The sequence below is a fragment of the Lagopus leucura genome, unplaced genomic scaffold (assembly GCF_019238085.1).
Source record: "Lagopus leucura isolate 7727_CA_CO unplaced genomic scaffold, USGS_WTPT01 Super-Scaffold_100012, whole genome shotgun sequence".
NCBI classification, from domain to species: Eukaryota; Metazoa; Chordata; class Aves; order Galliformes; family Phasianidae; genus Lagopus; species Lagopus leucura.
In genome coordinates this window covers 9,916,649-9,942,555 of record NW_024962267.1, presented here as the reverse complement: position 1 = coordinate 9,942,555, position 25,907 = coordinate 9,916,649, and the positions used below count along the sequence as shown (strand labels likewise).

The 25,907-nt window shown below is 39.9% G+C and overlaps 1 protein-coding gene across 4 annotated transcripts in view; it reads left to right on the top strand.

Moving 5' to 3' along the window:
- The window catches only part of PLEKHM3 (pleckstrin homology domain containing M3), a 93,699-nt gene extending 68,069 nt beyond the window's left edge, over nt 1-25,630 (top strand). For all 4 annotated transcript variants that reach the window (XM_042874798.1, XM_042874795.1, XM_042874796.1 and 1 more), the window contains 2 exons: nt 6,250-6,407; nt 19,126-25,630. In XM_042874798.1, the coding sequence (XP_042730732.1) occupies nt 6,250-6,407; nt 19,126-19,303 (336 nt within the window). In that variant the 3' untranslated portion in view covers nt 19,304-25,630. The remainder of the gene's footprint in view (nt 1-6,249; nt 6,408-19,125) is intronic.
- Nucleotides 25,631-25,907: the final 277 nt, after the last annotated feature.

Genomic DNA, 25,907 nt, shown 5'->3' with positions numbered 1-25,907 from the left:
TTTTTTTTTTTTTTTTTTTTTTTTTTGTCTTTTTCTGTTTTTGCAAACAGAGTTCAGAAAGCTCTAAGTTTAGGTCACCATCTCTGAATTAGAAGGAATTTAGAGATTAATTCTGCCTCTGTACCTTGACCATTCACTTTCTTGGTTTGTTTAGTTTTTTTTTACTATGAAAATGTTCATATATTGCAACATTGTGCTCAGAACATTGCTCTTCTGTGGGATTAGTTTGTGCAACCCTCCTTCACGCAGGTAAGTATGTTCTCATACAAGCAATCTTTGTTGACCAAAAAGGGAAGTGACTTGATTCCACTCTGCTGTAATGGGCTGGTTTTTTTGCTCCCCTGTAGTGTATTGCAGGGTAGGAAAGTTAAGGTTGAGATTAGGGTTTCAGGGGTAGGGGCTCCAGATGTGGACTTCTATTGGCGTTATGCTCAGCCTGGAAAGCTGGGATAAGAGAGGGAGTCAGGACAGAGCTTGGCGTCTGCTGGGGAAAAGGGAACTGCCTCTGCTCTGGTGCAGGTCAGGCTTAGGGGCTCAGAAAAATGTTAGGAAAGAAGGGGACAGGAATACCTGTGAAAAGTTCTCTCTTGGCAACAACCCTGTTGTATGCACGGTAGGTACTGAGGACAGTTTCTCTCCCTGTGGAGGATGTTGTGACCTACCCCACTCTTATTCTCTAAAAACAATGACTGCCTATTGTTTCTGGAAACATCATCTTGATGGAGCAAGGTACATTTAGTCTTTTTATAGGGGAGAATGAGGGAACCTCTAGGGGCTAGCAGCTCTCCTGGTAGTGAAACTTTGATCACACATTGCCCTCATGATCACGCTAATGTGATGTGTCCAAAGGGATTTCAATTTAGACAGTAGCCCCTACTGTCTTTCATCTTCTGTCTTCATGCTGAATCAGGAAAAACATGCCTGTGCATCGTGGCCAAGGCTCGTAGCCACTGCCAATACTGTCTGGCCTGCAAACATTAAGCAGACCCTTTGTTTTCCCTCCTACCTCATTTATATAGAGCTTAATTGTGGTTTACACTGCTACCCTACCAACCAGTGACACAAAGATATACACAAATTATTCAAATTATATCAAATTATTTTTATTTGTAAGCTTGCCTTGTATGGAAACCTGCTGTTCAGAATTCATCTAAAATAATTGTCCCAGCACCCTTTTGGCATGTTTTCAGATACTGTGAATCCCACCTTGATTTCTCACTCTGCTGCAGATGTGTCCCTGCCTTACCTCTTGCTTTCCAGTACCACCCAACCTTCTCCAGGACCTCAGCTTTCCTGACCTGCGTGCCAGAGGCTGGGCAGCAGAGCAGGTTGCTGCTTCTGTGGGCTCTCCTGGCTTTTCCTCTCCCATCTGTAGCAGTCCTATCACCTGCAGATACGCTCTCGCTGGTGGGATGCCTCCTTCAAAACATGGAGTTTGTCCTGTTTAGGATTGGAGATGAAATATGTGGTTAGCTGGTGTAAAAAAGCAGTGCCCATTTGCTGTGTCAAATTGTAAGTGCTTTGAGGGCAGGGCCCATCTTTTATGTATGTATGTGTGGGTGTGTATTTTCATACAATTCCTAACATGTGAGACATGAGTCTGTATCTGCAACGTGCAAAGCTACAGCGATAGCTCAGAAAAATGTTTTCCAGATCCTCCGAGGTAGATAGCAGTTCTAATTTGAATATGAGGGCTTTTCAGAGAGAAAACTTTGGGCCTGTGCCAAAGTATGTTACAGCAGTGGTAAGTTAACTGTAGAAGCATGGCTCTATGTTCAGAATCCTTTTGGGATGGGTTCCTTGACCAGTTTAGGGAGAAGAAGCTATGTTGCACCCTTCGTTGATTGATGATCATCTTTCATGCTCAATTTAGGATAATTATATTACTGCCTGTGCTAGAAATAATTTGGATTAGAAAACAGAGCATACTCTTCATGTGTGCTGCAGCATCTGTATACAGAAGAAAATCTGAACTCAGCAGCATTTCAGTTTGGTTTAAGCATGATGCTAGAGACAGAAAGTATTTTTAAGCCTTTGCAAGCACATTTTGGGACTGCATTAAGATAGAGGGTTATGTCAGTGAAATTTTTAGTTTCTGTTCCTGTAGCCCACTATTAACTTACTAAGTTTTGCACTAAATTTCTGTGCTGCTTTTGAGATATAACAGACTGTTCTGCAGTGCATAGTATGTATGGTTTTACAGTTACTCTTAATGTTCTCTAGGTTTTGAAAATCCTAGGAACTTCACAGGATTGAGTGCAGTTTTGGGGAATGCCATTTGTGGGGCCAGCCATTTCTTTCTAGCTCAGATATTGAAAGGATTTGGACTCATAATTCTCATTAGATTAAATGAAGTTAGGTAATTTTGGAGACCTAAATTCTTTCTGAGTGTATCTGATAAACATGAGATGTGGTAAAGAGGTGGGAGTATTGTGGTGGGATTGTGTGAATGGCAACATGTTGTGGTATGGATAAGTAGGATGTGGAACACAAGTACTAGCTCATTTTTGCTGCTCTGCTTTGGTCAGATCCAATACAGCTGTCTTCCAGGTGCACAGGCACTTCCTAGTGATGTGAAATTTTGATTATTTAGTTGGGTTAAGTATGGTCTTGTGGAGTAAACATCCTCCTATACCATTTCTTTTGATGTACTTTTCTGTTCATGGAATGGGGTGCAAATGTTACCAGAGAGCTGAAAGGATGGATCATATACACTACTTTCTAGTTCCAATAGACCTACTAGCTGCAGGCTGTGAACATGACACTGCAATGTCAGTGCTCCATGTATGAATAATAGCTGCAGTTTTTAGAGACCAAATTGAAAGACTTTCTCTTGCCCTACACCCTTTCATAACCAAAACATATAATTTTCTCATGGTTTGCAATAACAACCGTTGCAGTTAGGCTAATGGATGAGTTTTCCAGACCTACTGCATACTGCGGAAGAGACTTTCCCGCTGTTGAGCTTGCCAAATGGGCCTGCCAGTGACTTGTAATAGAGTCATTAGGTCTCAGCCTCCACCTGAGAGCTGAATTGCAAGGACTACTTGTGTTTTTACTACAGTGACTTAAGTTATTTTGGATATGCATGAGAGCTGAACAGCTGCATGTCACCCTCTTCCTTCAGGGCCACAGGCCTGATTTGAAATTTGTTGGACGCTCGGCATTTAAAGCATTGCCTACTGTCTTGAAGTTAGGGTTTTCTCCGTGCTTTGTATCTGATCTGCTTATGGAGTAAGCAGGTTAAAAATTTCAGCTTCTGAAAACTGAAATGTTCATGTTAAAGTTTAGGACTGGCTCCAAATGGAGTGAACAGACACGTGCTGAGTTAGACTGCAAGCGAACTGTAGAGTCTCTGTCTTTGAAAGCCTTTAGTAACAGATGTAGCAATAAAGAATGACACAGATGTTGCTGGATCCTCCAAGATGGCCTCTTGAGGATTTTTTCCATGTGATTTTCTTTATATCTAGGTGGTGCATTACATTTTTTTTTTTTTTTTTAACACAATTCTTTAATCACCTGTATTTCCTTGAGACTTAAGACCTGGTTCCAGCATCAGTTTGGAGAATATCCTTGTACTCTGTCATCATGGTTCTGGCATGTCTGAACTGACCAGCCCTGGGCATCTGGCTGTCATGAGGATGCTTAGTCACAGGAGAAGGTTTGACAGTGCTCCCTTTCCGAAAGCTATAAAAACAGTGGAAGTGGTACCATGAAACTTCTCCTGGGGATGAGAAATAGAAATATCCCCTTTTGCTTGCTGAGTTAAACAGAGATTAGGGTTTTATTAGGTAGAAACATGAATGACAAAGTTGTTTCCTGTACACAGCCTTGAAGTCTCTGATGAAGTAAAATGACACGAAATTTGCAGATGCTAAAAATAGTGGTAATATAGTGGTAATATCAGTTTGATGTTGCATTTTGTCATCCTCCTATAATACAGTAAAATTGCCTGTAATTCACATTGTAAAATCGACATGCAGAGTTCTTTGAAGACAGGATCTTCATTGTGTGTCTGCAGTGGCCAGAATAACAAACCAACCCACTACATTGCTATGGCAGGCCATACAAATAAATAAATAAGGATGAATAGCACCATCTCCTTGGGGGCTATCAATCCATCTTGGTTAGAATGTGAGCTCTTCAGCACAGGAAATCTTTGTGCTTTGTACAGACTTAAATTTGCCCCTGGTGCTTAAGATAGTAATAGATTATGTTAATTTGTACATTACATTATGTAAAATGTGAATTTAATCCAGAGATTTAACACTGAAGTCCTTGCTGACAGTGACATTATTACAGGTTTATAGAATTTACTTGCAGCTCTGTCTTCAGCCTAGCATTTTAACTGAGCTCTTACAGCCTGTCAGAGGTGATTGCTGTAGTGTGAAAGTGCTTTGGAAAATATGTATGAATTGTGGTTTACTTACTATCATTGTATGCATATTTCATCTGTTACTACTAAATGGGTCATTGCAGCAGTGTCACCAGCTGGGTAGCTTCACTGTTTCTTTCCTCCTGTTTCCTGAATGCTATCAATTTTGTGTCTTTCCCCTATTCCCCACTTGTTTGATTTTCTGACCCTCTGTAGCTCTGCAGGCTACAAGCAGAAAAAAATATTTCTTCAAAATGAAAAACAAAACCCATCCTGAGGGAGCTAAAATAGTGTCTGCCCATCTGTTATAAGGTTAGAAATATCACTACCTTGAACTATGGCTCCATTTGCAGCATTGTTTATATTCTACTTGAAGGGGATATTCCTACGCCAGGATGCAATAGGAACGTCATTTTTCCTCTAGCATGAGCAGATGTCCTATCTGCAATACTAGCAATAACAATGTTGCTTCCTGTTGTTGCTGTTAACAGGCTTGAGCTGAAAGCAAAGGACGCACAGCCAGTGCCATCAGCATCAATGCTGCCTGTGCACCTTTTTTGCACTCCTTAACAGTTGATGTCTTAGCTAGTGGGCAGGATACTGCCCTAGAGCACAGATTTATTTCCTTGCTGCTTGACGCAGGAGAGGAATGCTTCTGAAACCTCTGCTGTTCTTCTCTGCCTTGACCTTTGCTTTCTCAAGATCGTTTATACTAAACCCGTTTACAAGTTGTATGTTACATACTGAAGGAAAAGGCGCCTGAAGTGAATATGACACATATTTAAGTGTCAATGTCCTTACTCTTAGTCTCCAGGGCACAGCGCTGTGTAAACCTTCAAACAGCAATTAGTGCATTCTTTTTCATTTTTTTTTTTTTACAGGAGGTCACTATCAAATCTCATGACACATTTCTATCACTAACCTGGCAGGCTGCCATTCAGACCACAGGAAGTCCAGGAGTAAAGAGTATACACTTAGAGCCTTATTCCATCTTCATTATTTCAGACACCAGCAGAATTCTTTAAAGTCTCTGGAGACTCAATGTGAATGGAAAGTATTTTGCCTGAATAGTACCCCTTATAGAGACATTGTCACTGAATCACAAATTTAGATGAGTGTTGTGGCTAGTGGTTTAATCTATACTACATGCCAATTTTTTTGGTTTTTTTTCACACAAACACAGGCAGTGCTAATCAGTTCTAATGGCCTACCAGGGTTGTCTGGCAGTGAGAGACTTCTTGATTTTGAAAGCAGGACACTGGAGGGGAAAAAAAAATACTTCCTCCTATTCCAGAGTTTATCTGAGAACGTATTCACATTGATAGTGAGGGAAATAATGTATATTAATGACTTTCAATGGGAAATACAACCTTACTAAAGTAGGTAAGGATTCTGTGCATGAAAAATGTGCAAAAAAAAAAAAAAAGACTGTATATTGGAAGTAAAGGAGCAGAGACAAAGCTGTGCTTTGTGCATAAAAATTAACAGGAATTGAAAATCATACTTTGTAAGTCAGTGTCCATAGCTGTTGGTTAGATGATAATGTGGAACCTTAAGTTCTTTTCCTATATATTTTTCTGTGCTGCAGCATGTGAATGCATTGTTGCAGTTCAAATGGTTGCTAGTCTTATGTGTCACTGCCATATAGGGACTTAAAGAGATGGTGCCTTTTCCTCTCTTTCACCTTTGAATCATTGCCAGTTCAATGGCTGCTGCTGTCACTTGTGTTTTCGTGGAACTGTAACAGTTGTGAAAATATTTTATTGTTATTTTATCGAGCTGTACATAGCTGTGTTTCTGTATTAATGTTTTTTCAGTCTTTCAGGACGTTCTGGTCATTTTTATGGATTCATACAATGTCATCCTTATTTCAGGTTATTGAAGGAAAGCTGGCTCCTTTCTTGGGGAAGGTGATCAAGTTTGCCACCTCTCATGTGTATAGCTGCAGTCTCTGTAGTCAAAAGGGATTCATCTGTGAGATTTGTAACAATGGAGAAATCCTTTACCCCTTTGAAGATATTTCTACAAGCAGGTACTGCAATTAAATTAACATTTGATTCACCTAACATATCCTTGTGGATTCTCAGCCTTATGATGTCTTTTTTAAATAACTGGGGTCTGGATTTGACTAATTCACATTCCCATGCAGCTGCACAAGCTCCTGGCCCAGAGAGGCCACAGTCTTGGAAGTAGATGGGAAGATCTACTTCCCAAAGTAAGTTTCAGAGCAGCTGCTTGAGATGGGAAGATTCCCCAGAAGAATCGCATCGTGTGATTTATTTGAAGATTTCTGAGTTTGCAAAGTGTCTTAAAACACTAAATGGATTCTCTGGTGTGATCATAGGCATCTTTTCACTACCTGATGTCACTGGGCCCATGATGTACTGGGATTGTGTGTTGTAAAGCAGTAGCCATTTATCTGGAATGTTTTCTCTGTGAAATGTTGTGGGTAATTCTTCATTTTCACTGTGCACACTCCTCTTTGTATGTATGCAAGTTTTTTTTGTTGATGTTTTTTCATTCTGGTTTTCCCCTTCCTTTAATGACAGCTCTTCTCAGGTAGTTACATAATATATGTAAGTATGTGCCCAGCCCTAAATTAAATCCACGAACATTTATTTCATCTTAAATGGAGTACTGGATGCCAGATTAGGGGCAGGAGTTGCAAGGAAGATCTTAAAGCAAAATGCAGGATATCAGTGTAGACTCAGCAGTGCAGCAGTATTACTATTCTTTTTCAAATGTATCTCAGATTTTAAGTAAAGGGGGACTTTTTTTTTAACTCAGCAGAAGACTGTATCTGACAGCACCGCATTCCTCCACAGATAAATACTTTTTGGTTGTTTCAAAAATAGTCATTTTAATTTGTTCTCCAAAGAGTTCCACTGGAAAGAAGAGAGAAAAAAAAAAAAAAAGGAAGGGCCACCTTTGGAAACAATCAGGAGCAGCCTCTTAAAAGGATTTCCTTAGGAATCTGATTCCTCTGTGCGTACAAAGATGTTAAATTACAAGTAGCCAAGGACTCCTCTTTGGGGGTTTTCAGCCTGACCTGACTTTCAATGACTGTTTGCACATTCTTTCTCCAGATTCTCATTCTTCGAAATGCATTGACAAAGCTGGGAGCATAAACTATACAAGGTGTGCAGCTGAGCTCTATAAACAGTTTTCTGTAAAGAATGTGTGTGAGGGTGCTTGGTGAGATAGGCTGAGTTAAAAAGAGACTAGGATATAAAAAGCATCAGAGGCTTATTAAGAGTGTATACAAGGCAATTGAAGATTGATGAGAAAATGTAGGAGCATTTGAAAAGACAAGTTTACCTGAAGTATCTGTGTGATCTGCCTGGGTATTTTTGGTCACAAAAACAATGTTGGATGCATATTGTTTCCATACCCTTCAGCTGAGATAAGTCTTACTTTGCAATTACAACCTTAAAACCTTCAAAATAGTATTTGCCAGTAGTCCAGTGAAAGCCAAAAGAAGCTGCTGTAGCTCCTGTTTTTATGTGAATTAGAAACCAGAAAGGACATTTATTCATGTTTCACAAATGTGGTTGATGTCATGCCAAAGACAACATCTTCTTTAGTGATTTTAATTGAAACACAGTCGGCGTGAATGGTTCTGATATTTCTCTTTCTTGTTTTGTCAGAGGTCATTTTGCTTGCTTCTTTTGTACTCCTTATTGCTAAACCTTTTGTCCTTAGCATTTTCTGTTTCCCTTTGTTAGCTTTTTCATTGTATTACTACTCATGTGGGCACATGCACATCTGTGAAGCTAACCAGATTATGACAATCCCATATTTTCACTCTTTTCTGCCTTTAGGCTAGAGACAAGTCGTAATGACAAAGGAGCTTGTGCATGTTACTGTGCAACTTCATCAAAGCACTGAAGGAAAGGCCCGGAAAGAATTTTCACATCTGTAGCCATCTTACACAGATCAGAGAGGTTTTGTAGTCAGTGCTCAGGTATAACATGGGAAGGCTGGTTAGACATAGGAAAAGGTCTCGGTTTCCTGGAATTGCTGTCTGCAGCATAGTACTCACATTTTACACTCAGGACTGCCTGGACTTGGAATTACCCTGGTTGTAGCTGCTGAGTTAAAGAAGAAAGAGCAGCAGAGCTCTGAAGACTCTCTTTCCACGCTTTCACGATTTAGTCACTCACTTCTGAACATTCTGCTAATTCTACCAGCAAACTGGGCTCTTGGTTTGGAAATATTTGAAAGTGGGTACAGCTTTTCTAAACTTCACCTCTGTGTTGCACGTTTGAATAGAGAGGTCAGTTTGTGTGTTTGTCTGTGTTGAGCTGACGTTTGTTTTCCTGGCTACTTCCCTTAATTTCTTTACTCTTTGGAGAAAAGAGTGGCAGCTGTCAGAGAGGCTAGTACCATTCCGAGGTGGTTTTCAGATGACTGTTACCTTTCCATCTTTGTGGTGTCTTAGGTCACCTTCGAGAGTTCATTTCTTTCCAAAGCCTTTCTTGCAGTTTCAGTCTTCAGTAGGAATTTATGAAGGATGGGTCTTCTTTAGATATGTGTATCTCAGAGAAAAGGGGGGGCCCCTCTTGAGGGCTGGAGTTTCTCGTTGGTCAGGTTATTTGCTTTAAAAGTAATTTTTGTCAGTCCCTGAGCAAACAGAGTGAATACCTGGGTTATGTGCTCCTCAGGGTTTGAATACACATATATTACATACCCTTCTCTCACTAATCAGCATGACACATTCCTTTGTTGGCAGAGGTTCCAAAATAAACACAATCAGTTCACTTAATTAGCATGTCTGTGGGCTGTGCTTGTCAGACTCTTTACATCCTGCTCAACAATACAGAGCAACAGTTTGCTGCCTTGAATGTAAGGGTGGGCTCACAAAGTCATAAGCTTTCTAATGATATTTCCTTTCTGTGGCTTTTCTTGGGAGGTGGCCATTCTGCACAGAGCTTAATGAAAGCCTTGATTCAGTAGTTAAACTATTTATTTTTTTTTTGTAAATTGGCCCATCCTTTTGGATGCCTCTTCTAATCTGATTCCTCTGTCTTCACTTTCCTCCTTTGTCTTTCTTTCCAGTATTTATATGAATTCATCTAGATTCTTCCTAAATTTCAAAAATTATGCTTCTTTCTGAAGACCTTTACATCGTAAAGTCTATATTTAAAGCCTACTGAGTTAATTGTGCATTTCAGGGAGCAAATAGCCAGCTAATGTAAACTCTCAACATCTCTGGATGTTGATTGCTGGAGTTCTGGCAACTTTAGCAATCAGAGCATCAACCTTCTGTTTCATGTCTTCAACTAAATTTGCCTCAGGCTAAAGTTTTCCAAATAAACTTATTTATTCCTACTGTATTCCAAATTTTATTTTTACAGATGTTGTGAAATGAGCTTAAATATTTTGGGTTATAAACATGTTTATTAGAGCAGTTGAGCACTACCCCTCAAGTTTTCCTAGTATTGGTCACTCTTCATTAATGTAGTGTGTCTTAAAATAAAAAGTAATGGTAGAATGGGAAAAAAAAACTGCTTAGTGCTGTAGTTGTTTATTATATGTAGCCCCATTTGTTTTACCTAGAACATTCTTTAACAAGTGTTATATCTTAAAGAATAATGAGAAAAATACCATTGGAATAAGAATGGAATTATTCATTATTATATTTTTCTGTCTAATTAAATAATTGGGTAATCATGGTTAAGATTATTATGTGCTACTCAGTTAATAAAGTTATGCTCTTGCCCGGGTGCTGCCGTCCTAGTGACTACCCTCATAGGTAACGCATTGTATTTCACTGGCAAATCTACTCACTTGGTTAAGGCCTGGCAAGTCAATTCCTTGCCTTTTATGTTCTGCCTCTGGATGCACATGAACGAAGGAGAGTGGTTCTTTTGTGCTTGTATTCATTTATCAAGGCTAAACTGTTTTTGCTTTGTGAAATTAATTTGTTCTGAAGATCAGTTAAGACATGTAGCCCTTTAAAGATACAAACCAGAAGACCCAAGTTTAAAATAGATGTGCCACAGAACAGGCTTAACTATATGAACCAGGATGCCTCTATAATCTTTGGCCACCATCCTGTTAAGACCTATGAATGTACTTAACTTACATGTAGCAAAAAGTCCTACTAAGGGCTCTGGGGCTGTGCCTACATTTATACACATGCCACAGTTTTTGCAAGGCTGCAGCTAACTGTGTTGCAAATGCTGTATTGCTGGACAAAATCAGCTCTGAGCATTTGTGAGAAAGGTAGATAGTAGGTGAAGAGATTGACATATACAGCACAGGGCATTTCCAGAAGACACCTGGGCAGAAGTGCAGGGTATCATTTGAAGTACATCATTTTCCCTATTGCTTTGGTGTGTTTTGTGCTAGACAGCCCTTCTCTAGACCCGGTTCCCTTGAGGTGTGCTAGTGTTTTAGTACTTGTTTTGTGAAAGAGCTAAATTCACTGGATGTTGATAGTGTAAAAAGCTTATTCAAAGTATCCTGAAGGGATCTGCTCAGCATAAAGAAATGTAGGCATCAAAGCAGGTGCTAAATTATCTGCATGATGTAATTTCTGTTGAATCTGACAAAATGGGCTAAAATCTGCTTGACCAAATCTGATTTTTGTCTGAGCAGATCATTGCAGTAACTTTATCTAAAATGCATTACAAGAAAGAATATACAGGCTTTTTCATAGAGCATTGTATTTTGGATCTAGATTAGCTTTACAGATCAGTTTTTCCTGCCTTGTGTCAGATTAGTGTGAATTAGAAGGTTCTGCATAAAAGCAGGCACTTAATTTCAAGCAAGAAGGCCTCTGCAGTGCTACCTGCTGCACTTTCCCCCATCTAGGCATGGCAGCCATCTCACTTCCTGTTTCTGCTTTATGACTGCCGTCCTGTGCCTTCTTCCTTGTTCTAGATTTCCCACTTGCTGTTCAGGACCTTCTAATTTCCTCCTCCTTCCTCATGCAGAATTCCCTTTTGAGGTAGACCTTCGCCATCTTGCGAGCAAGGTTCTTTGTATATCAGACACCAACTTTTCAAATACCCTGAAAGTCAACATTACAGCTTTTAAGTGCTTGGAAATTCTAAGATTACTTTAAGAATTTAAGTTCCTTTTTTTCCATCTAAGGTCCAGATAGATGTGTCTTCAGCATTACTGCAGAGCCATGAAATCTTAAGTGCATTTGCCTTTTTCGTAATAAAAGCAAAAATCCTAACTTAATCACAAGATTTCAAGACATGAGACTTGTAATGAAGAGTCATGTAATCAAACTGTGATGGTTAAGGGATGTTGTTACCTGGCTCTGCTTTTAGGTTTTCAACCAGCACTTGGTGAATACAGAGCATTAATAGTAAGACAGGTAGAGGAGTTTCGGGTCATGCTGTGGCAGCTCTCAGAGGCAAAAGGTATACAGGACTGAGCTATGTAAATACTTGAATCTCTATGACATTTCTGCATTTTTTGGTGGCTTGCAGGCAGTGCCTATGTAGGAATTTTCTCCCTTCCAAAGTGAATAATCTCCACTGACTGAAGTGTAATCACAGTATGTTAAAAATGCATTCATACTGTCCTTACTGTCTCTTTGCAGACTTCTTGAGGATTGCTGTGTATAGGCCACATTACCTGGTTTGATACCTTTGGACTTGGACAACTTGAGAGTGCAGGGCTGAGGTGGACAGTCAGTCCTTAATTCTCCATCTGGACAGAAGTATGGAAATACATGTAGATAAGTGCAGCATAAATCCCTGCAGCCATAGCTGAGGGGGAGCTAGGGATGCACGTTCCTCCTTAGTCTGGAGCACAGAGTTCTGTAGAGAGGAGTACTGTAGGATGTCTTTGCTCCTGCTTGACCCCACTGGTGTGCTTCAGTGTTATAACTCAGCCTTTGTACACAACTGTCAGAGGAGAATAGCGGGTGGTTAAATCAAACTATTCTGGCTCAGCCCTCACCTGTAGCCAATTGTTCTGTGAGCACTTAAAATTAAGGCCTGATGGGCATTTTCTCTTCTCTCTTTGATTGTTCTGGGTCTGGTAAGAGAGGAATTGACACCGAGCCTTCCTGTGCTGCCAGTGAGACACTAGTGGTTTTCTGTCCCCTCTTATGAGCTGCCTGCTTTTCCCTTCATTTATGAGGCTTTCATATCTCTCTCCATCTCCACTGAATGTAGTTGACCTTGGCAGAGGTTGCTGGCCTGAAGGAACAAGGACACAGATGTAGGTATGGATGGAAAGCACCTAGGGCACCATGGGCAGCCTAATCGGGGGAGAGGAAGAAGCTCATTCATTCACACTCCCATCTGCTTGGGATGCTTCAACATGGGGATCACTCTGACCATGCTAGTTATAAGGGAGCGCTGAAGCTGGTCTTACAGTTTTCGTGCAGAGACACTGGGTAGCATTACTGGATCAGCAGCAGTGTTGAGTATGGACACCATGTCAGGCTGTGGCTGGGGAGGTCTGTGCAGCTCTTGCAGGGATCCAGACTGTGGGTGTTCTCCTTGGTAAGCCCCATCAGTGCAGGCTGGCAATCACTATAAGCCCCTTGCTAACTGCTAGCTGTAACCTGCTTCAGCTCCCACAGAACATAACTGGGCTGATGGTTGGTGGCTGCAGTTATTTATTATCTTTCTGTGTGCTTCTGAGCCAGCCCAGAACCCAGCTGTTCCTTATAAACAAGGAGCATCTTTAAGCTATGTTAGCATACTGAGAGTAACCCCCTGAGAAGGAAGTATATAGAAATGAAAAATATGATTATGCTTTGGATTGCCATTTCTATTTGTGCTAGCTCTTTCAGCACTGAATTAATTGTTCAGACTGAATTTGAATTTCAGATGTAATTATTTCATATTTCAGGGATTGGGTAGGCTATAAGTGTGTCATAAAAGGCATTATCCTAACAAGATCCTTATAGGGACAAATCAATGCCATATCACTGCCAACTTTCTTCCATTCATTTACTACATCAGCGTCCTGCGTAGGCAGGCTCGTTGCCATGGTTCCTAGGCAACTGTAATAATATTGTTGCACATGTATGTCAGGCATTGATTGCCTTTGAGGCTTTTTTTGTGTTGCAAGTGAACACAGTCTAGTCCATTTTCTTTTTCCTTGTGTTCTGCTAAAAGTCTCTTTAAGAGTTCTGAAGGGCATGCCTGCAATACTCTTAGCTGAGCAATTCAGAAATACCTTGCAGACATGCACATGTGGATTATGTGGGGTGGTATTCATGCTAGAATCCCTAGGCAAATCTTCTTTAAGCTGCTGTGGTTTGCTCTGCTAATTGTCTTTTTAGTAATGGAGTTAAAGGTGCCTTAATATTTATGGTTCTTAGTGAAAGTATAACATAATCTAAGGAAAGTATAATGAACAACTCTTTTTTTTTTTTTTTTCTTGTTTGTACCCTGCAAGAATGAATTAAAACAGTAATCTGAAGAGATCTAGGCAATGAAGGGATCTATCCTGCATCAAATCCTTACTGAAATTACTTAAAAGTTAATACTCAAAGTGAGTAAATTACTCATGTGAGAAAATGTGTATAAGGCTTGGCACAGAGGAAGTGGGTCTGCTGTGGAAAAAAAATAAGTGTATAAAACTAGAAGGGAAAGAATGGCAGGTGAGTATGGTGCTGCAGGGAGACAAGGGAGAGCTCTTTGCCCTTCTCTTGTAAATGCTTCTGGTTTACCTTAAGCAAGTCAGTTCACCTCATCATGGTTTCATATTTGTGAAACAGGAATGGCAGTGACTGAACAGTCACTGTGAAGTGATTCCAGGACTGAACAGCATAGCCATGATTCCCAGCTTGGTATTTGGAAGCCAGAACTGGTGCAGCCCATGTGCTGTGGTACTAAAGCGATCCTAATGAACTCGGCTGGTCCCAGCAGCTTCATCCCAACAGTCACAATGGTTATCCTCCCAACCTGTGAGACTCCTAGAAGACAAAACTGTCTTTCATATTATACTGTGGGTCATGAATTGATCATCCCCAGTTTATTTTGCTGTTTAAGTTGGAAGCTCGTTGAGGCAGTCCTCTTTTGAGTTGCACCCCCTCCTTTGGGAGTGCCCCCTCTGATCGTCCCTGTGAGGACCTGAATAATGGCACAATGTGAGGATAAATAGAAGTATGATCAATTGGTAGAGCAGAATCTTGAATTATTTGACCCATAAGCCTGTGCAATGTGAGGGATTTACCAGAATTTACAGTTTACCAAAAATTGACACATCCTTATGTTTCAAATGTCCAGGCTCAGATAATAATGTGGGCATTTCTTCAGCACATAAGGAGTGGTTTTGTGCTTTTAATGTAGGAAGGCTTTTCTTTTGTAACTAGTGATAATAAGAAGAGCATTATAATGCCTGTCTAGCTGGTCTGGCTATGGAGAGCTGAGGCCCTTCTCTTAGCACACTTTTCAGTGCGATAGAAATTATTTAGAGAAATGAATAGTTCTTTGCACTTATTACTTCAGTTTTCAAACAAGTAAAATATCACTAAAACATGAAACACCCTTTGTCATCTTGATAGAATTGGTCAAGTAAAAGAGAAAAGAGAGAAAACATCAAAATAGAGAGGAAACAATTTCAGATGCTGTCTGAAGAGGCTGAAAGTCAGTATGTGAGTAACAGTCAGTGTTCACCAATTCTTCAGATAATGTTTGAGAAATAGCAAGATACTATTAATGTGCAGTATTGTTTATTACATAAGGAAACAAGAAAAGCCTGAATGGCTGTGGACTCATCGTATATTAACTGTGGCATATAGCAATTTCACAAAAGATGCAGAGATTTTGAGATACAGTACTACCTGAACCATAAGTTACCTATGAAAACAATGAGGTTTAAGGAAAAAATGAGTATACATAGTAACTATTACATGAGCCTTTTGTAAATCACAAAATCTATTCTTTTTTTCCAGGACAATAAAAGCATTTGGGCATACTGAGGGTTGAAAACAGCAGCGAAGAAAAACTGTGAAACTCACATGTGAAGAGTTAGTTGTAGAGTGGTTTTAGGGAGTCAGAGGACAGTTTTGGTAGTGGTCTCAGTAAGTAACAACTGGCTGGCAGTTACAGGCAGGAAGATTGGCATTTTTCTTCATCCTTCATCAGGGAAGTATTAGCCACATAAAGGCGTCTATGTGTTTACTTTTGTGCAGATATTCAGTTTGCCAGCCTGAAAAAAAAAAGCTGCTTTTTGTAATTTTTATTCTGTTCTCTACCTTCTTAAAAAGTAGCAAAGGCAATTCTTGTCTTTTTTTTTTGTTTTGTTTGTGAACTCCACCCATGCTGGGTTTTTTTCTGTCAAAAACTCTACAAAAGAATATGAGGAAAGGCTTAGAAATAGCTCTGTGAGATCGGTTTTCAAAAGGCAGTATCAATTTAGAAGTGCATGTGGAACACCCTTTTTTCCTAACACAGGTGCTGCTGTTCCCTTCACAAAGTAAAGCTGCTGCTAATCCAGCTCCTGGATTCTTTTCTTTGCTTTCCCCATCATTGTACCCATAACTTCCTGGTGGAGTTTCAGCAGAAAGGCAATTGATGGAGCAATTAAGTTGTTGCACTTGGTATTTGAGTTTTCGCATGTGTAAAAGCACAGTGTCATCAAAAAGGAGCTTACTTGGAGCTGTGCACAAAGGGAAAAATGTCAGTCTAATAGCAGAGACAGAGTTTACCAGTGACTTTAAGTGCAAGCTCTGCAACTCCAAAGATAGTGATGCAGAACAGAATATGGGATCAACACCTAAGTGCAGCTCAGCACTAATGTGCACTTTAGTGCCTGATAAGCCTTATGGAGTGCAGGTTCCTGCACTTGGAGAGATACTCTGCCAGCGTGTAACCATCTGAACCTGCAAGTCCTGCGTGTTACATCAAATCATTTGAGTGAGAGAGAGACTCTTGCTGCTTTTCTAGGATTTAATGCCTCTGTTTCATAACATCTGGAGAAAGAAGCTTGTGCAGCTAGATACGCAAATATATTATTTGAAGAGCAGTGTCTATCTGTCCAAGTTCTTCATGGCAAGGAAAAGACTTCAGAATACATGATGAAGCAGGAACAACAGACTGTTCTTAGCACTAATGGCCCTTCCATTTTGGATGCTACAACGGTGATAAAACTAGACTTCAGGATTAAAGAAGAAGAAATCTGCTTGTAATATTCTAAAATAGAATATAATTTGGAAGGGTTTTTTTGTTATCACTGAAAATTTTCTCCCAGGGTGAGTGGGAATGGTCGACCATTTGAAATTACCAGGATCATTTGAAACTGACTGGATTTGCTACAGTGAAAAGCAAAGGCACAGATGGCTTGGGCAAAGAGTAATCTGCCATCCATGCAAGTGCAGGTTCAATATTAGCCTCATGTGACTGAGTTTCTTCAGCAGTGAGAAGATAGAAGTATACAGTGAGAACTCACTCAGACGTTCTCTCTCCTTGTCCCTCTGGAGAGCAAGAGGTAGTTTGCACTTCTCCTCAGAGCTCTGTTCTTCAGGCTTTTCCAGGGCTCTTCCACAGTGGTGTAGGTTGTGAGATGCAGGGCAGGCTGTTTGCACTGCCTCTGCTGAATGCCTCACAGTGTGGGGTCCCACCCAGTCAGAGCTTTGGCTGTTGTTCCATCCCTAGTAAAAGTGCAGTCTTTTTTTCTCTTTTGGTTTCGAGCAGGAATGAAAGAAGTTTGCTACTTTTTTCCACTGTTTACTTCTGAAACACGAATTAATATTAATTTAAATGCCGTAAATCATTGTTTTCTCTGTTGATGACCTTTCACTGGGAGGAGCAGGTGTGCTGATTCCTTTAATCCTTCTGGCAACCATTCTAGCAGCAAGTTTTGATAACTTTTGTCACCTCATCAAGTGCTGTGGAGAAATACTGAATGAGCATAGGGAGTGGCAGTGCAAAAGCACAAAATTACACTGCTCATCAATCATTATTCTCTACCAACTTCCAGAGTGCAGCAAATTGCTGACTAACAAGGGAAAATTAGCTTGATAAAATCACCATTAGTGTCAGGTCAGAATGATGTAAAGTTTTAAAGACAAGTCTGTCCTCTATGTCTTTCCTTCATCCATTACAGTGTCTGTTGGTAGAGATCCCAGTTCAGCAAAGCACATAAGTGCATGCTTAATTTTACTCAAATCAGTAATTCCAAGGAGATCACTGTGATGCTAGTCACAAGCACGTGTTTATGTGCTTCACTGAGTCAGAGCCATAACATACTTTATCATTTGTGTGCTCAGAAAGAGAAATATCTCTGTGAGCCACTTTCTTGCTTCAAAAACAGTTTCAGACTCACGAGCTGGACACATTAATGAGAGTATGTCAAGTTCTAGCACAACAGAGCACAGTAGTTAGCATTGTACTTCAGTTCTTTAATCTTGCTAGTTGAATTCTGTCAATTTGTGCTATCTAGAAGTCTGCCTCTTCAGACCTCTGTATAGCCATCTCAAAGCTCATCTGTTACTATTAGTCTATCTTTGGACCCATAAGTAAGTCCTAAAACCAGCTCAAGAACCACTTCTTAAAAGTTATAGGTGAAATGCAGATGTGGCTATCATAGTTAACAAAACAGATTGTGTTAACTTATGGAGTTCTTCATAACTCTTTCCAGACTGCATGCCAAGTACTGCTATTTGTTTTAAAAGTGGCTTTTATCTGCCTTATGGCTTCTCAGCATTTGAGGCTTGCTGCTTCATATTTTCTTTTTTTTCTTCATAATGTTGATAACTTTAACTTTATCTCAAACAATTAAGAAAATTTCCTCAACAAGCAAAAAAAAAAAAAAAGCAACCCAAAAATATGAAAAAAATAACAGTAAGAGTATAAAAACGGATGCCAAGATTCTCGTATAGACTGTGGTAGCTGTGGATAAGGAGAATGAGGCATTGCGAGACAGAAATCACCAGCCTAACAAGCATGCCTCGTTTACATTCAAGAACTGCTCTAGTTCTGTTCTGTTGCTTCCTTTGTTTGATTACACAACAGTAATCTAAGACTTTGTAATTCTGATGCTGTCATCCATTTATTTATTTATTTATTTTCATTTGGTTGTGGAACTGCAGCAATGCAGTGACTTACTGTCATTATACAGTTATTTGCATCAAAAAGCTGAGAAAATGTCCATCTGCTTAGCTCTAGCTCGCTCCAGGGTTGCCAGACATTTCAGTGCTCCACAGCCATGTAGAATTGGAGGCTTGATCTACTATGACATTACATCCATTACCATCTAGTCTGGTTCTTCTGTGGGACACAGCAGAAAATACTTCCTGCCGTTCCCCCTTTTATTTTTACTGTTTGGAATGATTTCTTTTCCTGCTGTTGAAGTGGACTATTTTACTCCTTCGAGAACAGCTGACCCCTGGAACTTCACTGACAAAACATCTTGACTGTTCCAAATTCTGAAGTGTATCTTACTGGAAATGAATAATGTTATTCTTCATTACAGACCAGAGTAGCAAACTTTTCATTCATAAATCAAAAATTATATATATCCTGTGATAGCCTGAATGCTAATTAATAAGAAGAGATAAATATTAATCCTTGTAAGGTGAAGGAGAAACACTGAAACAGATTCTCAGCAAGTACATATGGATGCAAGTGCTCCTGAGTAGCTTTACACCATCAGAGATGTGAGCAAGACACTGCCCTTTGATACTGCGCACTTTTGAAATGTAGCGTGCTCTTTTGAGCTACCAGAATTTGAAGGAATGCCTACTGTCCACGGTCGATGTGAAGTCCGTTGCATGCTCTGGTCTTATTTTGTCGTTCAATTTTGACGCTAATTTGTGTTTGCAGGTGTGAAAGCTGTGGTGCTGTCTTCCACTCTGAATGCAAAGTGAAGGCTGTACCGTGTCCCAGGTGTGTGCGTAAAGAATTGCAGAAGAAGCAGAAGTCCTTCTGGAGGCGACTGAATATGGATGAAAATTTTGAAGAGTCTTGCAACATGTTTGAGTTGTCATATCAGAACACATGAGTTCCTCAAGGCAGTGGCGAGCCTGAAGAGAGCCTCTTCCCCAGCTGCCAGCTCAAGCAATCTCTCAGCTTAGCTAGGCAGAAATCTTTTTTGCAAAACAATGTTTGATCTTCTTCAGCTATGAATAGCAGCTGCCAAAGTAACCGTAAAGCCTTGTCGGCTTTGGATTATCAGTGGCTAAACTGCATTTTGCATTGAAGTTCAGCCGCTAGCTCTCATGCAAAACATGGTTTACTTGAAATGCTTTATGTCTAGCTAATTAAGTACTTATCTTTTTCTTTTCCACCTCTGGAGAAGACTTTTCCTCAAGGCAGAAAGTATTTGCTGCCATGAATGCATTATTTTTGATGTTGTTCATTTAGAATTGACCGATCATCTACTTATTTATGTGTATTATTTATTATTAGCCTTCACAGAGGTTCTGGTAAAGTGTGTCACAGAATAAGGCAGGAATGATTTTAAGCCCACCTGTTCCTTTTGATACAGACACATGGTTCCATTTCCCTGTGTTTCCAGAGAGCTATTTTTAAAAGATCAGTGCATTTACATGTCACTCCTTGCAGAGGAAACAAAAGTACCTCTCATCAAACCTTATTCAGGATGTTTGCTAGCATAAGATGCAGAATAATTTCTTTAGCTGTGTTTACATATTTATAACTACCCCAGTGGAATATTACATAAGCAGATAAGCAGGGTACTTGCTGCTGTTTTTTGTTTATGCTAACTATATATCTGTCAATCTGTGTTACTGAAGTCCATTCTGCTTTACACTGCTTATTCTTGATCTGTGTGGGGTCACATCCTCATCTGCAGTAACATGACATTCCAACCTCTTGCTAGTCTTGTGTTTGAAGAACTTTTAACTGTCCACGTTGGTTTTGTTTTTATGAGGTGAAATTTACTTTGCATGTTCATCTGACCTGAACCTACTAGATCAATAGTTGGGAAAGTATTCTTGTCCAAGTTACCTAGAATATACCTCCAAATTTGTGAAACATTAGTTTGCTATGTTCATGTCCAACGTGTGTCCTGAGTTCTCTGGGAGCTTTAGGGGGGTTTATACTTCTCTAGTGATTTCTCTAGTAGAGAGCAAACTTCCTCAAGGTATGGGTTTGCCTCATACACATGGAACACGGGGAAGTACTAAAAATGATAAATATATTATGACAGAGAAGTACATGATGGATTTTATTGCAGTGGTGCGTATCATCGCTGATAGTGTTCAGTTCATGTGATTTCACCTTTAATGAGGACTTAGAGATCTTTCTCATTCCAGCTCGTATTCTTAACTTTTTCTCCAGCCCCTGCAGTAATATGTGTATTACATACATATTAATGCATTCATATATATATACACACACATATATATATATGCAGAAAGCAAATATGGTTTCAGAAGAAAAAAGCTAGTCACATGCATGTGCATTTTTCTTCTCACACATAGGTTTGTTAAAATGCAGGATACTGATCTTTGCTTCCTATATGATATGCAGGCTGTTGTATTCAAGGTAGAAAGCAGTACTGATCATTGAAGCAGCTCACTAATTGCTAAGTATTTTAAATAGAAGAGCAGGGTACATCATCTTACATTAGAGGCTAGAAAGCTACAAACTGCCTTGTATTGGAGTGTAAGTGGTTGCTTTTTCCAGCCTCCCTTGAAGAAAGTAGCTGAATCTGAGCTTTCTCAAATTTCAGCATAACTGCTATATATATATATAGAAGCATGTTTATATCTGTATACACTAGACAACCAGTGCCTTTCTTTTCCAGAAGTCTTTCTCCCATTGGGACTCTTTGGAAGGAAGTGAGGGTTTTTCCATGTTCTTGGCAGAGTAGTATAGGGATTCCTATATTTAATAAACTTGGTGAATGATGCACCTTTGTCACTAAAATTAATACTTCCTTTACACAGGGACATCTGTGTTTCACGCAGCTCACTGTTCTTCATGTGAAATGAGTTATTTTCAGCTGTCATCCTTAAGGATATAATGTTCCTTCCAAGTTCATTCCCACGTGAAGAACTCCCTGCATGTTCATATATGCAAACACTGAGCAAGTCTTGTGGAATTAGTCATGTAAACAGGAACTACAGTGGTACTGGCTGAATAAACAGTACACTCCCACGTTTTTCAATGTGTGTCACTACAGCCCGTCCTGTGGCAAAGCCAGTAACTCAGACTGTCGGAATCTGGCAAGTACTATTTTGATTTAACTCTAGACATAATGATGGGTCATTAAAGAAAAAAAAAGAAAGTTATGTTTTCCATGTCATAATGCTTTAGAACTTAAGATACTTTATGGCACCAGTTCATGTTCCGATTTAGAAAAGTGTTCTTGTGTGCACTGTGGAATACCCTACAGCATCAAGGAATTGAAGATTAGGCATTGCAAAATATTGATTACTTTTATAGATGCCATGATGTCTAAAGTGTCAGTGATGAGAGCGGCTGAATATTCTAGTAAAATTCTGGAATAACAGTGGACAGCTTTGGAGTTGCTCTCAATTTGTACAGCTATTGCAGAACAGTTTTACTTTGTTATCTGAGACTTAGAGGGGAAAAAAGCTTTTGTTGTCAGAAAATTCATTGGAATTAGTGGTGAGTCTGGAACCTCTGCATTGCCAAGGACAAGGAGCAGAGCAAAAGCATGTTTTTTGATATGCTGGCAGCACCCAAAGCTTTTCGTGAATGGATAATGTACAATATACATTGGAAATTACTATTTTTAATCCAGTGTAATTGTAAATGAAATGGATGCATTTTTCTACCTTGAAAAAGTAATAGAGCTTCTTCCTGTAGCTATAAGAGCAGACTGTAAAGCGGATGCTTTTCTCTCAGGGATGCCTAGCTCCTATCCAAAAGAAGTTATTCCATATGGATGAGTAGGATGTAGTCTTCTGTTTCTGCCTTTCAAGAGCATAAAGGCCCAGTCCTGCCTTCAGGAATTGTTGGTGAAGTAGGAATGAGCCTTTTTCAATTTTTAGGGCTGTAGGGTGAAAGAATAAATAGAAACTACCGTTCATGTTGCTAACTCTTGAAAGACCTCAAAAGGATGGTTTTCCTGCTTGCTGGAAGTACTGTCCATGCTTCTGTAGGTGGTTTGGATTTTGTATAACACTGTATCTTGCATGACTTCTCTGCTAATGTAATGTAGTGGTGCACACTGGTCACCAATGTACTGTTTTCCTGTTCTGTAGCCTTGTTTACACTCTGCAGACTTCTAGGTGGGCACCAGCTGGAAAAGTACCTAGGGCCTTTCCAAATTATGCATTTCTGTCCCCCACACACGTGGACAGAGGTGGAATTTGTGTATGTGCTTCTAGTCCCATCCTGCCCATGCAAGAAATAAATTTGAACAGTAGCATTTCACTGTGATTCAAAAATAAAATGTGCTGTTAGTCTCCTTCACAAAGAAGGTGCTCCCTTTACTTAAGGAGGAGGATAAATTGATTTGTAGGTCCAGTTACTGCTCTAACTTTGTTGTACAGAGCTTATAAATCACTGTAGAGATAGAATACTTCACTGCAAGGGACTGTAGCCTGACTTTACAACTATTTAGAAAATTATCATCTCGATTTAGTTAGTCTGAGATTATTTAATGCAGAATACTGTAGATAAACTCACACAATTCTCCCTATTTTTCTCCTTAACCCAAACTTCTAGCTTTTTAATGTAGATAAACACATATCTAGAGAGTACAAACTGCAGCTTTTTTGATTTTATCAATCTGCAGAATTTTGGATCCCCCAGAAATCTTTGTCTCTTTTAGCTGATGAAAAATGATGGTTTTATGGTGTGACAGTGTCTTGGCCTAGGAACTGGCAGTTGTGAGGGTTTCTGATAAGAGCAGATGCTTTTTGGTGAGGATCTTGCATTCTGCACAGTATGCCTTGTCAGAAGTGAGTTGTCAGAGTACCTCTAGAGCTGCTCATATGAAGTGTCCTCTTAGTAAATAATGCTAGGATACTGTGTGCATTATAATGGATTTATGATCATGTCCTGAAGGACTTTAAAAAAAAAAAAAAAAACAACAGAGGATGTCTGCTGATGGGGAAGCTGCACAGTTGTACTTTGCTTTTTCCCTATAGCAACAGAAGCCACTGAGTTTCCTGGGCTTTCCAAGGTCATGATCTGTACTGCAGCTGACTGTTGATCTCGCTAAAAGAAAATTAATTGAATAATCATCATAATCTTATCTCTTGTTTCTGCTGCTCAGCTGCAAGCCAGTCCCCTCTTCCTTTCCTTCTTTCTGTCTCTGTCCCTGCCTTGGCTCACAGTGCTGAGCCTCTGGCTAGGCTTCAGCTTCATAGCTGATGACTTTGCTTTTGAGCTAGTCAAGTTCGATCGCTTTCTCCTTCATAATTTGCCTTCCAATTTTCCCTTCCCAGTAGGAGTGCCTTACAGTACTGTATATTAGTTTCTATCTTCCTGTTTTGGATTTCCTGATTGAATCTGCTTGTTTGATTAACTTGTAGGCTTAAACTGGAACTCTCCTGTGGCTGTACATGCTCTTTTGCTGGGGCAGCTGAATAAATCAATTTGCTTGTTCTGTCCTCATGAAGTATGCTCTGCAGGCTGTATATACCAGCTCTGAAGATACCAAGCTGCATGGAAATGCCTCACTTTTGCTTAATCTGGTGCCTTAAATTTCCAACAATGAAGAATTTTGTCAGGAATGCTCTGCCATGATGGAGCATGTTTGGTGTTAGAGCTCTAAACCCTTGCTCATGGCAATTTCCATCTTGCTAGGAGCGGTTAGCATAAAATTTGTTTACTATCTGTGCTTTGAGAGGGAAATGTGAGAAAAGATAGCATTGGGGGGCGGGGGAGAGGGCATTGTTTTTATTACCTTCATTTTGGAGACTAGCTGGGCTTTTTTTCATTCGCAAATGAGGTTGTGCTAATGTGAGAACATCAGTGCTGTGGATATATAATAATGGCATTAAGGCAGGATCAGGTAACATGCAGCTTTGCTCCTCCCAGAACCGCTGGCTCTCCTGTGCCATGTGATGAGAGGGTTCCACATGGTAAAGCTGGGTTTGTGGCAGTGAGGGCATTTACTCAAACTTTAGTTTTAATTCAGTCGTCTTTCGTGAAAGCTAAGCCTCTGGGTTTTTTTGTCAGCATTACCTTAGGGAGAGAGTTAACCTGCTTAAATATGAGCGTTATTTGTTAAAGTCTACAGCTAACCTCATCCTGTGTGTGTTCATCTTGGGCACATGTCTGTACTAACTGGGATCTTTTAAGGCCACTTTTGACCCCAAGTAGCAGGATCCCCATTTGGCAGTGGCACTGTTTTCCCTGCACTTTAATAGTGTAGTGAGCAGACAGCCTGGATGATAGATAGTGTGCATAGTTCTTCTTTACTTGAAAACCCTGGTGTGCACACACTGGCTTGGGTCATATCTTAATATGCAGGTTTCTTCCTGGACACTAAGGTGGCCGTTAAGTCAGCTCAGAATGCCACTTGTGGGCAGCATTGGAGAACTTTGGGCCTGGAAGGCTATTAACTGTCCAGGACCAACATCTGTTAGGTCTCATCCACATACACAGCTGTAATTGGCTCAGTAACTTATTTTTGTCTAATATGTGTGTTGAACCAATGCAAATCATTGAATGCACAATTGAATTGCACATTGAATAGCACTGTACTGGCGGAGAAAGGATTTATTTCAGTTTTGCTTATGCACTTGATCTTGCTTCAACTAAAGTGTTTTCAGACTGATTTTGAGTGGCACTGATACCTCTGATGCTAGGTAGGCTTATACCAGGCCCTTCTGTACTTGAGCCAAGCAAAAGTAAGAATTAATGAGCAAAATGCACATTTGAAGAGGTAAAGGCAGTTTCCAGATAAGCACCAGTCGAGTTGAAGCAGTTTGAGGCCGAGGGAAGCCAGGCATGATAGGCAGAGCTCAGGGTTTGGTACTGGCTCCTTTGGCCTGGCCTTACTTCCCACCAGCGCTCCAGCTCACCTGCAGCACCGTAAGCTTTTTGAAAACAATTATATGTGTGTGCTACTTCATCTGTTAATTTATTGGCAACATTGTTGCATGTGTTTCATTGGTCTTTTGTTTATTTTGTGGGGTTTTTTTGTTGTTGTTCGGATGTTGTTGTTGTTTTACTTTTGACAAGGATTTTGTTTAAATTATCTGCAACTACTAGGCAATGGTCTTAATTTATTATTGATGTGTAATAATGTAATTTAAATTCAGTGAGTTGAATTGCTTGTTGATACTTGAGCAGGGTTTATTTGGATTCACTTGTGACAGCATCAGAGCATCAGTCCCTTCTGTATAAAGGCATCTCTCAATAAACACTACAAAAATTACTCCTCTCCTTTTTAATCTGCCTTCTGCTGGGTACTGCACCGTGTGCAGGACAAGAGTGCTAGTTTCCTTATAAATACTTAGTTCTTGGTAAAAGTCTTCAAAATCTAAGTAAATTATGATATTTTTATTGGGTGTGAGGCAGAAGATCTCTGGAAATGTTATCAATGACTGCATCAGGTTTGGTGTGTTTGAATTTACATTTCAGTCTCTTAAGTGTGTTTGAAAGCCCCAAATGCCCAGATTTTTAAAGGTGCTGAGCTCCAGCATCTTCCAGGA